Here is a 14,548-nt window from a genome sequence, read left to right as displayed (position 1 = left end):
TCAGATTCTGTGTCTCCCTCTCTCTGCCCTCCCCTGCTCGTGCTCTCTCCCTCAAAGAAAAAATAAATATTTAAAAAAAAAATTTTTAGTAACATGAAAGTTTCAGGAAATCAAGATATAAAGGCCAAGAGAGCTATTTTACTATCGTCTTTATTTTGTACCCACAGGCACTACTACCACTGCCAGTGATTTTGTTTTGTTTTGTTTGTTTTGTTTTCAAGAATCTAAGCAGCTCAGGAATGCTACTCATTGGCCTTGGGGGTGGACACATAGCATCTGCCTTTAACACACAGACCAACCGTGTGGGAAACACTGGAAAACTGCTTGAAAGGAGTCCCAATCTTCTGGAAACATGAGATCTTCATCAGAGCAACAGCTCACTACTCTCAGAAGTTTCCTGATGCTACCAGACTGCCTTCTATTTGCTTTCATTCATGCACTCGTGCACCAAACACTTACCCAGTACAATCACGTGCACTACGCTAAGTGCTTGTGATAACACGGTGAACAAGCCACAGTCCCTGCTCATTCTAGTGTTGAGAGAAAAACAGTAAAAAAGGGAAACACTAAAGCAAACTGGGGATCACATACTCAAAGGTGACATGAGCAAATGTGACTGGACAGAGGAGGGCTGATTTGGGCTGGGTAGTGTGGTATTCCAGCTAAGATCCAAACTGTAGGTCAGCCAGGAGAGAAACTGAGGGACAAAGTATTCCAGGAAAATGTCTTGAGGCAGCAAAATAAATCTGGGGTGTTTACAGTACACAAAGAAGTGTGGCTAGAGCACAGTGAATATGGGGAGAGAGAAATAGGTGAAATTTAAGAAGCAGACAGGATCTAGATGACGTAGAGTCTTATGGGCTAGGATAAGGAGCTTGGAATTTTGCTTGATATTATTTCATATACCCTGACTATTATTAGGAGACCTGAATTTGCCTGTTGCCTTGTCTCTTCCCTTTTACCTCCTGAGACTGGGCTCTCTGCTTTTGCATTTTCCCTGGTTTTCAGTCTCTGCCTTTAACCCTGCTTAGCCCAGATAGGCTGATAGGACTTAAGCCTGAATTATGTCAAAATGTCATTCCATCTACTTGGGGCAAAGTGTCCTTTCAAAAGCAGGGTCTTAGATTGCACAGGTGACCTATCCATGAAGCTGGCCCTGATCTTGATAAATATTATTTGAAAAAAATGCCTTCTATAGATGAATAATTTCTGTTTCATTTCACCTGATCTGTCAATTACATAAACTTATTCAAGATCTTTTAAATGGAGTAGCTCTTCACACTTGTGGCTTAAAGGAAGCTGCCAGGAAATAAGAAACTAGAATGTTAAGACTTACTGAGACAACTTCATGCCATCACTGTGCACAATCACTGGAAACGGTGATTACCCAGCTTATTCTCAGGCAAACTATAATTCATTTGCTCTCACTATTTATTGAAATACATTACTTTTCCTCTTTTAGGTATCAGGAAATTATTGTAATAAGTAGCAACAAGATAAACAACTGTTTGCTAGGTGTTTCATATTGCCAAATGGAGCTAGTAATTTTATTAAGCAGATAGCTAAGAAATGCAGCTCAGTGACTAACATATTAAGATTTAAGTAGCAATTTCCATAATTTATGTGATACATAAAAATACTAAAAAATGTATTTACAAATCAAAATTTTAAAATAATACATCGTTATAATCTTTAAGTCTTTGGGGAGTCTGGGTGGCTTAGTCGGCTGAAGCTCAGGTCATGATCTCGCAGTTCTTGAGTTCGAGCCCCACGTTGGGTTCTGTGCCGACAGCTTGGAGCCTGGAGCCTGCTTCAGATTCTGTGTCTCCCTCTCTCTCTCTGCCCCTCCCCCTCCCACACTCTGTCTCTCACTCTCTCAAAAATAAATAAACATTAAAAAAATTAACAAAAAAAAATCATCTTTAAGTCTTCACAAAGCCTGAAAACCAATAATCGGTTAAAATATACGACTATCAAATGGTATCTATTTTTTTCCCATTTTTTCCTTCTTTTCCCACCTTCAAGCAATTTTCTCACCCTCACCCCACAAAATAGTTTGTATAACAACCAATTTTACGTACTATGTAAAACTGAACATGATCATAACTAAGTAGAACACGTTCACAAGGTTTAATTACTTACTGCTAAAGAATAATATTACACATTAGAAGTGCCACGTCTGAGATGTCAGCCCAGCCCCTAATATTTTCAGTTTGTAATCAACACCTCTACCTGCAAAACACGGTTGTACTAACCTTGCCCTGAGGTGCTCCTAGTCCATTCATGGTAGAACTCATTACTTAGCATTAGTTATCATAATGATTTATGCAATATCACAAGCACACTCAGACTCATGAGAATTACAGCCAACACCATTTTTACTGCTATCAAGATTACTGTACCTTGGAAAGGAACAGTTTCATTTGCAATTACAAAACAAAATAATAGATGCCAAGACAAAGACACTATTACTGACATATTTATACGGTAACCTGTTGCTGCATGGAAGGGGTGCCTGGAGAAAACGAAATGGTGGAAGGGAATGCATTGTTGGCTTCAATGACACCAACGTTTGCATGGGGTTTGTGTCTATGCTGTGAGGAACTTAATATACGTCAGGTCTCGTCCTGACAATCGGGTATAGGAACGAAGGTAGAGAGAGATGAAGAAGATTTTCAGACTTAATACAAGCAAATTTGTAGAAGCAGAGCATCTTGAAGTTTTTGTGATGGAGGAGGAAAGAGTCAGAAGATGCTTGGATGTTACTGGCTTTGCAATTTTCTGGCCCTGTGCCTGCAAGTTAATCAATTACTCATATGCTCTCAAGGTGACCATCATTACTCACTGCAACTGCCTTCTAACCTGCTCTACTTCCATGTTTGCCCCCGCTCCCTTTAATCTACTCTCCACAACAGAACCTATGTGTTTTTTAAAAAATGTGAACCGGATCACATCACTTACATGCATCAACCTGAATTCTGCAATAGCTTCCTAGGACTTTTAGAATAAAGTCCAAACCCTTGGACGTGGCTTAAAAGGCTATTATCTGGCCCCCGGAGACCTGTTTTGACCTTATTTCCTACTACTTTTCTCCGTGCTCCCTATGCTGGGTACACACTGGCCTCATGTTTGCTCTTTAATGCTATTTAGCTCTTTCTTGCCTCTGGGCCTCTGTGTGACTTGGAACTGCCATTGTGTAGGTAGGTTCCTTACGATGCAGGACGAGGCTCCAATGTCACATCTTCAGAAAGGCTCCACTCCCTCTTCTCATCATTATGTTTAATCACACTCTCCTATTGTCCAACTGTACTGATTGTTATCTGAAATTCCCTCGTTTATACATGTTACTTGATAACCTCCCAGGTCCCTCAGTAGAAAGTACACTTTTTCATAAAGAAGTGATTCATGTTTGACTTTCTCTGTGCTGTAGCCTCAAGTAGGTTGAACACGGTCTGGCCCATGGAAAAATTACAAAAAATAAATTAAATGGTTTTATTAAATAAATGTTATTTAACACCAATTTTAATAAATAAGTGTTATTTATTTATGTCTCAGGCTTTCGGTCTCCTCATCCATAAACGGGGGATAATCCTACCTGTGCCAGTCATTAGAAATAGAGTCTAACGTTTACTAAGTTTTTACTATGTCTCAGGCACTGTGAAAGTCACTTTATATGCATATTCTTATTTACGATTATGCTTTCCATTTTACACAAAAGGCCACCACGTCTTGGGTCAAATAACTGGCCTAAGGACACAGGGCCATAGTGTGACGCAGGTATGACCCCGGAGCTGCCAGAGCTCAGAACGTGGGCTTTTACCCACTACTTTATAGTTCCTAGAAAGATGCTTCCTTCCTTTACAGCAAAACTAGCCTGTGCCCTCTGCTCCCCCCAGCTCCTACTTCGTCCGTCCCGTGGGTCAAGTGAGGAAAAAGGTATTACATCCCCTACGGGATTCTTTTCCAAGATGAACATCCCCATTTCTTTCAATCCTTCCTTTTTAAAGGATCCTCGCATCTCGGTCACTCTCCTCAGGCCAAACTCGTTTGACAACGTCTTTCTGCTCCAGAACTGGTCTTTTTAACTGGGCAAGTTAAGAGGCATCAGAGAAGTGGAAGCCAATTCCCAGGGGGCGAGGAAACGCCGACGTGGGAGTGTTGTGGTGCGCTGTGGTGAACACAGGCAGGCTTCCTGGAAGAGGTGACCCCTGAGCTCAAGTCCAGAGCAGTAAGCAGCGGCCAGCGGCTGAGGGCCGCTAGGTCGAGACAAAGGGTGGCGGACTTTAGGAAGATCAGGGACACAAGCCCAAATGGTGATGTGCTTGCACGCGGCGGAGCGCAAGGCGTTTTCCTAAAAGGAAGTTAGAATAGGCACTGGAGGGAAGCACAGTGGGAGGAACATTCATGAAGTAAAACGCGAACTTACCCGTAATCTGGCTACCCGGCCTCCGTAGCCCGACTGCAAACGCCGCCACCTGAGGAGTCTAGTAGCCAAAGCAGCGGCAGGCTCATCCCAGATGTCGCGAGACTGAGCTGGCCTCGCGAGATCTGGCCGCTCGTGCGTGACGTCTGGAGCTCTCTCCGGGGGCTATGGGAGGGCTCTGGCGTCCCGTATTAAGGACCGCTGCTGTCTGTGGCTGGCGTTGGAGTCACCTTGGGTCCCCGACCTGGGTTGCTGAGAGGGTACAGCCGTATCTCAGGGTGGGAAGAAATGGGACAGGAAGTGATGAGACAGGGCTGAGGTGGATTGGGACATGGAGGCGTCCGAACCCGGCCCGGGACCTGGCCCTGCGGCCGCCGCGGCGGCCGAAGAGCACGAACCCTTTCACGCGCGCGCAGGAGGAGGATTGGCGGCGTCGGAACAAGACAGTCCTCACGTACGTGGCCGCAGCCGCAGTGGGCATGCTGGGGGCGTCCTACGCCGCCGTGCCCCTTTATCGGCTCTATTGCCAGGTAGGCGCCGGCGCTGCACCCTGGGCTGTGCCATCAGGAGGGGCGGAGGTGCAGGACAGCTCCCTGGACAGCGATCGCTCCTCCGTGTCGTGTTGGAGGGATGTCTGAGGTTGCTCCACCAGAGAGGAAACAGGCTTTGAAAAGTGACTTGCCCAAGCTTACCAAAAAAAGTTAGTGGCAAAGTTACAGATAGAACCCACGCCCCTATAGTGATCGTGCTTATACCGACCACACTGCAGAGTGAAATTCCCTATCTCTGAGCTACATCACCTAAAAGGTCCGCAGCCTATATACTCTGCCGTCCAGCAACCTGCCTTACCCTCTTGCTACTCACACAGATGTTCGCGTTTAAAATGTAAATTACATTAGTACCGTCATTCTGTGAACCGTGTATGGTTTACGTGCGAAGGTTAACCCAGAAATGGGAGTATGCTTGTAACTTGGGCTTAAACTGGGAGTAGCGTTTAATTCATACAAAGAGGCATGAGGCTTCCCTCCACTGTTAATATATGACTGTAATGTGCTTACCCAGGGCTCCCTTTTAGATCAGAAACCCTAATGCAGTTGTTCTTCAAGTGTGTTCCCCCGGACGACCAGCGTCCCACCACCTGGGAACTTGGGTGCACATTCTTGGATCAAACTGCAGAGCTACTGAATCAGACTCTGGGGGAGGGGCCCAGCTATCTGTGTTTTAATAAGTCCCCTAGCTGATTTTGATGCAGACTAATATTTGAGGACCATGTGCGAAGCCACACTTTTATTTATTTCGTATGTATTCATATATATTCGTATATATTCTCCTTAAGTAGTTTGCTGCTTTGGCTGGTCATTAGGACTACTAGTGGAGCTACTTTAATGAACATGTTAGGGCTCCCTTACCTAGAAATACTGATTAGGGGGTCTGGGTGTGGCCCAGGAATTTCTGTTTAAAAAACATAACACAGGTTAGAGCTACACATTATTCATTAAATGATAGTGATTCTCCAACTTTGTTGTGAGTGGGAATCATCTGAAGAGCTTTTAAAAAATCCTGACACTCGGGTGACATCCTGAACCACTTAAATCAGAATGTCTCAGAGTGGGAGTCAGGTATTAGTAATGTTTTAAAGATTCCTCGGGTGATCCCAGTGTGTACTATTTTGGGAATCATTGGCTAACTGCTTTTTCCTGCTAGGATTGTTAATGCTGGTCTTACTTTCCCTGTCCTTTTGGAGATTAACTTGACCTTATTTTTTATAACTAAAGCGAGTCAAAAGGACTTTTCAGTCTCCTAATATTGGCATTTATGTGGGTATGCAGTAGTTTGATTCAGGAGGATGAGTGTAGAATGTGAATTAGTTTTCATCAGACGGCAGCCTGGACCTAGCATGAATCCCAGAACTAGCAGTTGGTTAAATCATAAGCAGAACTGAATCCAAAATATCAAGTATAAATCTCTGAAAATCATGGGGGTGGAAGGGGTCAGTTTTATTCTTCAGGGAATATTTAGCAGTGTGTGAATACATTTTTGGTTGTCACAACCTGGGAGGTGAACAGGAAGGGTGCCACTGGTATCTAGTGGGTAGAGTCTAGGGATGCTGATTGGTAAACATTCAGCATTGCACAGCACAGACACTCGCTCCTCCCCAAACCAAAGAATTGTCCAAACCAAAATGCCCTTAGTTCCAAAGTTGTGAAACTCTGCTTTAAACTGAAGTGAATGGCAGTATTTTTGCATGTGTGTGCAACTGCAGAGCAGGATAGGCAAAACAATTGTAATTTATAATCCTAAACTTCAGTCAAGTTTGATGTTAAGTTTCCAGAAGAGCATCTCTTTCGCTTTTGGAATGACAGAACTTTAGAGCCAAAAATAAAGAATTATATAAACAATTTAATACAGAGACCTCATTTTATGAGTATGAATAGTGCCCCAAAAGTAAAATGTATTTAGTTCTTGGAGCTAGTTAATGGCAGAACTAGACTAGAGCCCAGGAAATATTTTCATTGCCCTTCTCTATTCTTATTTCTCTAATTATTAAGCTTGCAAATTTGAAGGATCTGTATTCAGAGACTTCCTGTCAGAATACATTAAGGAATCTTTATTCAACTGATTCAGATTCTTCAGATTCTTCATCTTAAAACTTAAGCATTATAGCCCTCTCGGGCAGAAGAATTTACTTACTAAAAAAAAGATAAAAGGCTTGCCCTCTAATGCATCTTGTAGGTTCATAATGTACTTCAGTAATGTTGCACGGCAGCTGAGTACAGTTAGGTGACTTGTGTAATAAGTGGAAGATAGTAATACTGTATTTTGCTGGGAGTCTTCCCCCTAGCCTCAAATTTGATATTTTTTTCCTAGTATAGTAACAGATTAATTATCCGGAGACCAGAATTCTGGCAACCTCACGCATCAGAAGAATGATGACCCTGGAAGTAAGGATTTTTATTTTTAAACATCTGTGATGATAAGGAGATAATGGCAATGAAGATAGGCAAGAAGAGTCAGGCACAAATTATCCTGATGTCTTAAGGTTCGTTGATTCAGCGGCGAAAGGGATCAGGTTCTCTGATTAACTGATGATGTTTATAAAAGCTGTACTATACAAACAAGTACAGGAAAAAATTACAGAAACATTTATTAACATGGCAGAACACTTGTGATGCTTGAGAAAAGCAGAATACAAAAGTGAAGCTACAAACTAATCTATGCCGTAAAAGTGATGATATGGAAAGGGATCAGACGGGACTGTGGGTAATTGAATTATTTAAATAGTTTCATTGAAATGATAGGGTCATGGATAATTTTTACTTTTACTAATGACTAATAATTTATATAAAACACTGGCAATAAAAGGAAATAGGTTTAATGAAAAGTTAAGCTAAAATTCTGAGCTATATTACCATTGGCGAGTCAGCTTTCTCCCATGTGACTCTTTTTTTTTTTTTTTTTTTTACTGTGTCCAATACCCAAGTGATTACCGGAAAAAAATATGACTCTAACAAATATAGGCCCTTGACACCCCAGAGGTGGTCAAACCATTGATACATTCATAGGAAATGGGCAGTGACAGTATGAACTGGGATCCTACTAGATTATTAAATTGTTTTTAAGATTTTGTTTTTATCCCATAATCACCTGTAAGTATTGTTTAACATGTTCTACTTTAATATACTTAATATCTTTAATACCTAGACTACTGGTCTTGGAGGGTCAGCAGTAGCAGGTCATGTGTCGGACCAGATTGAAAACATGGTGCCTGTGAAGGATCGAATTATTAAAGTCACCTTTAATGCAGATGTGCATGCAAGCCTCCAGTGGAATTTTAGACCTCAGCAAACAGAAATCTATGTAAGTGATTAAAGTATTTATGAAAAGATTACTTTTTTCATTGTAAAAATTATTTTATTGCATCACTGAAACTTTCACAATTTAGAGAACACTCATGTAAACATAATCTCAAAAAACTGATACTCCATTACTGTAATTCTTTTATTCTCACAGACTACTTTTTGACAGGGCCCTATCTCAATGTAACAGAATGTACTTTAAGTTAAATGATCCTGCAGTAAACGTCAGTTTGGAACAATGGAGAAGGTCCTCGGTTTTTATCAGAGTCATATTAAGAATTCACTAAGAAATTTGTGGACAGTAATCCTGAGAGTAGGAGCATTGGTGCTGCCATGTGTAGCAAAGCCTCAGGTATAGATAAGGGGAAAAAATGGAAAATCATTGGTTACAATGAAAAGTAGTTTACTGATTTTTAAAAAATATTTATTGTGAGGAGAGTGCACACGGGAGAGGGGCAGAGAGGGATGGAGAGGGAGAATCCCAAGCAGGCTGTGCACTGATAGTGCAGAGCCCTCGTGGGGCTGGATCCCAGGTGCGCCGAGAAGGGATACTTTTGATATAAATTAGTAAACTACTGCAGCCTCTGGGTGGCTCAATTGGTGAAGTATCTGACTCTTGATTTCAGCTCATCACCCCACGGTTTATGGGATCAAGCCCTGCCTTAGAATCTGTCCTGAGTGTGGAGCCCGCTTAAGATTCTCTCCCCCTCTCCCTCTCCCCCCTCCCTCAGCCTCTCCCCCCTCCCTCTCTCAGCCTCTCCCTACCCCTCTTCCTGCCTCACAAGCATTCTCTCAAAAAAAAAAAAAAAAAAAAAAAAAAGATCCCCATCTCAGGGCTCTTGGCTGGCTCAGTGGGAAGAACATGTGACTCTTGATCTCGGGGTTATGAGTTCAAGCCCCATGTTGGATGTAGAGATTACTTAAAAATAAATTTTAAAAAATGTGTGTGTGTTTGTGTGTATCCTTATTTCTTAAAAAAAATGAGAACCTTTGAAGTAACCATAATAAATAGTCATGTTCTACTTCAGAAAAGCTCTACTTTAAAAGTTTCCTAAAATCTTGACTAACTGGAATCCTGGAGGATTTAATTGAAATTATCTCATGAGCTGAGGAATAGCCAGAAAAGCTTAATTGTGACCCTTATTGGGAAACCCTTATAAATATTGGTGTTCCCGCATGTTAGTAAACATGACTGAATTCTTCAATGATTAAGGGTTTCATAGGTTATGATTTTGAATGTTCTAATTATATACTAGTGTACAAGATATTAGTGTCTGAAATGGTACGAAGGACAGAGAATCCTTTGGAAATTGATTTTTTTTAAGCCTTGCAATTTTTCCAAATGTTTAATTTTTTTTTTTTTACATGTCATTTATTTTTGATAGAGAGTACAAGTGGGGGAGGGGCAGAGACAGACGGAGACACAGAATCCGAAGCAGGCTCCCGGCTCTGAGCTGTCAGCATCTGCAGAGCCCAGTGCGGGGCTCGAACTCACAAACCGCGAGATCATGGGCTGAGCCGAAGTTGGACGCTTAATCGACTGAGCCACCCAGGCACCCCCCAAATATTTTTGAGAGAGAGGGAGTGCATGTGAGCAGAAAGGGAGAAGGCCAGAGTTTCCGAAGTGGGCTCTGCACTGACAGCAGAGAGCCCAATGCAAGGTTCAAACTCATGAAACGCGAGATCATGACCTGAGGCGAAGTCTGATGCTTAATCAACTGAGCCACCCAGGGCGCCTACAGCCTTGCAATTTTAAAAAAATCTGTTCTCTCAAAAAGTGTATTAGTGCTTTTTGGTTAAATAAAAGTTCTATTCAGTCAGTTTTACTCTGGTTAGAAGTTCAATTTACTCTGGTTGTAAGCTGAGTTTAATGTTAACCTCTTAAAAAGAATCTATACTGGTCATATAATGATGTTCAGGTATAAGTGTTAAGTCAGGCTTGGGCTATGATAGGCTTGGCTTTCCTTGGACATTTTATTTTTTTTGTATTTATTTTTTAATGTTTATTTTATTTTTGAGACAGAGAGCATGAGTCGGGGAGGGTCAGAGAGAGAGGGAGACAGAATCGGAAGCAGGCTCCAGGCTCTGAGCCATCAGAGCCCGGCGTGGGGCTCAAACTCATGGACCATGAGATCGTGACCTGAGCCGAAGTCGGACACTTAACCGACTGAGCCACCCAGGCGCCCCTCGGACATTTTAAATAATTTGCAGATCATTGCTTGAAGACTTCAGATATATAAGAGGACGGTACACAATTAATGATTAATAGAGTACTGGTTCTTCATGGACATAGGCAAATAAAATTTAAAAACCAGATGTTGGGGCGCCTGGGTGGCTCAGTCAGTTGAGCGTCTGACTTCGGCTCAGGTCATGATCTCACACGTTGTGAATTCCAGCCCCATGTCAGGCTCCGTGCTGACAGATCAGAGCCTGGAGCCTCCTTCGGATTCTGTGTCTCCCTCTCTCTCTGTCCCTCCCCCACTTGTGCTCTCTCTCAAAAATAAGTAAAATGTAAAAAAAAAAAAAAAAAATTAAAAAAACCCCATGTTCATGGGTAGTATCCACAATTTATTTTGCTGACCTTCGACATTAGTTTATTAAAGTATTGTGGTCTGACGAATAGGAAAAATATGACTAATAGGGAAAGGAGGAGCTGTGAGATTTAAAGTATTGATAATGTATATTTTTCTTAAAACAGGTAGTGCCAGGAGAGACTGCACTGGCGTTTTATAAAGCTAAGAATCCTACAGACAAACCAGTAATTGGAATTTCTACATACAATGTTGTACCATTTGAAGCTGGACAGTATTTCAATAAAATACAGGTATAGCTATATGCAAACTTTTATGTATTTTCATCATATTCCATAAACTGGTTAATACTAAACTTACTGCAGTGTTTGTAGAAACTAATCATTTCTTCTAAACATTGAACTCTTTTCCCATTGCTTATAATAACTATGGTTCGTTGTTGAGACGATGAACCAAATGGGAATCTGCTTTTAACTTTAAAACAATTTTTGGTCTTAATTTTAAAGCAGAAGTCAATGAGATGAAAAGATAATATCATTCTGTCACAGAACTTGGTTTATATTTAATTGTTTTTTTTATTATAATATTAATTACAGTATGCTCACTACAGCCAAGAAATGAACCATTATTATTTGTATTCTAACAGAAACTAAACAAATACCCTTTATAACTTCTAGTGCTTCTGTTTTGAAGAACAAAGGCTTAATCCACAAGAGGAAGTAGATATGCCAGTGTTTTTCTACATCGATCCTGAATTTGCTGAAGATCCAAGAATGGTGAATGTTGATCTCATCACTCTTTCTTATACTTTTTTTGAAGCAAAGGAGGGACAGAAGTTGCCGCTTCCAGGCTATAACTGAAGTCAGCATCTAAGTCCTGCTTCAGATTTGTGATTTTTGAAAAATCATGTATTTAGTCTTCTCAGGGGAGAAATACTTTACAGTAATGTAAAGCTATTTTAAATATTATATAATGCTGTGTTTATTTTTTCAACTAATTTACCCTGCTTAAAATTGAATGAACAGTTTCAGCTGTCAGTCATAAGGAATCCACAGGCCCATTCAGAATGTAGGACTATTCAGAACCAGAGAGTTTGATAGGTAATATTAAAAGAAACGCTTTGTTTCTTAAGTAGGCACGGACTTCATGGTTCAGTTTATTAGCCCTTCATACTTGTAGCACTGAGTCCTTTTATTATTCCCACAGTTGTTTTAGGCTCCAGGCCATAACTTCTGCCTATTTTTGTTATTTCTAAAATAGTTGGTTACTACTTTCTTTTATTGTGAACCATCCTATTTTAAAAGCTCACAATGGAAGAGGAATCACTGAGTCCTAACAGCCTGCCCAGAGATTACATTCTGATTTCAGATTTGACTCTCTTTTTCCTTTAGGATCTAGGCCTATTTTATATTCTGAGTACTGACTAATTATTTTGAAATTTCAGCATCATGAAAATGAAAGAAAATGCATAAATACGTTTACTAGGATTCTAGTATTTCCTGTGATAGTTCAAGTCCCTGAATGTTAAAATGTAAGTGTGGGGTTGTGAATAAGTGTGAACTTACTGACATCAGAAGTTCTATGAACAGACGTGTAAAAAAGATGTATTAAATTGTTTTAATGGTAATTTTTTTATCATTGTAATTTATGACATAAACGTACAATATATTCTGAATGTTTTCAGTAGCGTTTGTTTCAAATAGAAATATTAATTGCAGTAAAAAGGGGAGAAAAAGATCATTTAGTATTATAAAGAACCATATTTAAAGGCCACTTGATACAGAGTCCAGTGACCTCTTCACGGTACCTGAAATATAAACTACAATCATCAAGGCTTTTACAAGTCCTAATTCTAAACAAGTATTCTTTATTAAAAAAAAAAAAGTAAAAATTGACTTTTACATTCAACTTTAAATGAAGGCACTCAATAGTTTACATAATTATTTTGTAATAAAATCTTCATCTACTCTTATCACAGCAGTGTGAGGATTTCTTTTCTAAATGTAGGAAGGCCTGTGAAGCCTAAGATGTTATAATTAAACCCGCTGGCCTAGGTACAATGAATTTTTCTTCTGAAGTTTCAAGTGAATATACGGTATAACCAAGTTGTTTCAAAATAAAGCTTAAGCTGTGGTCAGGTAATATAAATGTTACTCTGGAACTGTTACTCTTCTGTTACTGCAGAGGAGAACTGTTCCACCATGGTTCTGATGTGCTGGTAGGTCTGGTCTTCTGGGCCTCCAAGCTGCACAGGAGAGGGGACACCTCTAAATGCAGTTAGTGAGCTGGTCACCCACTTCCACCTAGTGTAAGAAGAAGACAGCCGGCCTTCAGTCTTTCCTTCTCTTCATTCCTGGATAACGAGAGACTCACAACCTAATGCAGAAACATGGGAATGTATTACTTCCATGGAGGAGGGTGTGAGGGGAATAAACAAGGTTAATGGGCTACTGGTGGCCACGCATTCATTAGTAAATAAAATGGTATGATTAATACAGCATATAGGAGGAATCCAGGCCTCCCTGGATGAGCAATGAGTGGGTTCTACCACTCATTAACTGTACATAAAAGATACATGTCTATTTCAGTGCTAAGAAGTTTCTGTTGATCATTATTTTTGTTAGCATTAATATTTCTATACCATAAACCAACTTCTACATTCTAAAGATTTTTAGCTAATAAGATTACAAAGATATTTCATTCCAATTTGAGTGACTGAGATGAGCTTTTGTACTAAGATTTACACTCAAAGTGTCAGACTCAGATGGCCTTCACAAAATGTGAATACTAAACACACAAAGTGGCAGTTACACAGGAATTCTGTAGAGTGGGCAACAGAAGTTGTGTCATTGAAGTCTACCTCAACAGTCACTGTGACTTTGGGCTCCTTTCTGGTGATGAACATCAATTTCTTCATAAACAGCTCTGAAACAAACAAGCCATCATGGCAAAAAGGTTATATATCAGTTTCAAAGTACTACTTTGGCTTTAACTGCCAACACCTTAACTAAAAATCTGGTGCTGTTTTAGGTACTCAGTGTGTATCAGTGAATAAAAACAGATCTCTGCCCTGAAGCTTACATAGTAGCTTTCTTAGAGCCTAATGCTGTAATTCCCTTGCATCTTATAAATATGTATTTCATATAACCAATTCATTTTACTTGTGACTTAATGAAAAATGTGGCTCAAACTTGAACAGTTTCCTTTCTGCCTATAAAAAAAAATTGTATAGTTTTTCCAGGTTTTAAAACATTTAAAAATATTAGTATTTCCACCTATGTTTTTATAGTCCAAACACCTGGGCCACTTTTTTAATGTTTATTTATTTTTGAGAGAGTGAGAGAGACAGAGCATGACTGGGGAAGGGGCAGAGAGAGAGGGAGACGGAATCCAAAGCAGGCTTCAGGCTCTGAGCTGTCAGCACAGAGCCTGACACACAGGGCTTGAACCTGCAAACCACAGGATCATGACCTGAGCCGGAAGTCAAACGCTTAACCGACTGAGCCACCCAATCTCACATTTAATATCTGTTGCACTGTCATATCTACTGACAACAATTTCCTAATTAACTAGAATATATTAAACTTAACTTCCTGTTTGGATGCAATTTCTATTTCTTTAAGCTACTAATACATTCAGTGATACTTTATCAAGCAGAATGACCTAGGGAAATTTTGCAACCCTACATTAGGAAACAAATTCTTAATTAACTCCTAAGTCTGTTAAAATTCATAAAT

The 14,548-nt window shown here is 40.2% G+C and overlaps 3 protein-coding genes across 9 annotated transcripts in view; 1 reads left to right on the top strand and 2 right to left on the bottom strand.

The window, feature by feature from the left end:
- The window catches only part of STXBP4 (syntaxin binding protein 4), a 165,163-nt gene extending 160,620 nt beyond the window's left edge, over nucleotides 1-4,543 (bottom strand). For all 7 annotated transcript variants that reach the window (XR_002071657.2, XM_019415708.2, XM_019415710.2 and 4 more), the window contains exon 1: nucleotides 4,427-4,543. The gene's annotated coding sequence lies outside the window, so the exon portion shown is untranslated. The remainder of the gene's footprint in view (nucleotides 1-4,426) is intronic.
- Nucleotides 4,539-12,486, top strand: LOC109247251 (cytochrome c oxidase assembly protein COX11, mitochondrial). The gene is made up of 4 exons (XM_019415717.2): nucleotides 4,539-4,953; nucleotides 8,126-8,281; nucleotides 10,979-11,104; nucleotides 11,489-12,486. The coding sequence occupies exons 1-4, from the start codon at nucleotides 4,591-4,593 to the stop codon at nucleotides 11,669-11,671; spliced, it is 828 nt and encodes a 275-aa protein (XP_019271262.2). The 5' UTR covers nucleotides 4,539-4,590; the 3' UTR covers nucleotides 11,672-12,486.
- A 556-nt stretch (nucleotides 12,487-13,042) lies between these two features.
- The window catches only part of TOM1L1 (target of myb1 like 1 membrane trafficking protein), a 45,955-nt gene continuing 44,449 nt past the window's right edge, over nucleotides 13,043-14,548 (bottom strand). Inside the window, exons 15-16 of the mRNA XM_053893091.1 lie at nucleotides 13,672-13,736; nucleotides 13,043-13,187 (exon numbers count right to left, since the gene is read on the bottom strand). Of these exons, the coding sequence (XP_053749066.1) occupies nucleotides 13,673-13,736 (64 nt within the window). The 3' untranslated portion in view covers nucleotides 13,043-13,187; nucleotide 13,672. The remainder of the gene's footprint in view (nucleotides 13,188-13,671; nucleotides 13,737-14,548) is intronic.

Source organism: Panthera pardus, unplaced genomic scaffold (assembly GCF_024362965.1).
Source record: "Panthera pardus isolate Hobbes unplaced genomic scaffold, ASM2436296v1 HiC_scaffold_3, whole genome shotgun sequence".
Lineage (NCBI taxonomy): Eukaryota > Metazoa > Chordata > Mammalia > Carnivora > Felidae > Panthera > Panthera pardus.
This window is presented reverse-complemented; position numbering and strand designations above follow the sequence as displayed.

Coding starts and splice junctions, on each gene's coding strand:
- LOC109247251 (XM_019415717.2), top strand. CDS start 4,591: ATGGGAGGGCTCTGGCGTCCCGTATTAAGGACCGCTGCTGTCTGTGGC. Junction 4,954..8,125: donor TTTATCGGCTCTATTGCCAG/GTAGGCGCCGGC, acceptor TTTAATACCTAG/ACTACTGGTCTTGGAGGGTC. Junction 11,105..11,488: donor AGTATTTCAATAAAATACAG/GTATAGCTATAT, acceptor TATAACTTCTAG/TGCTTCTGTTTTGAAGAACA.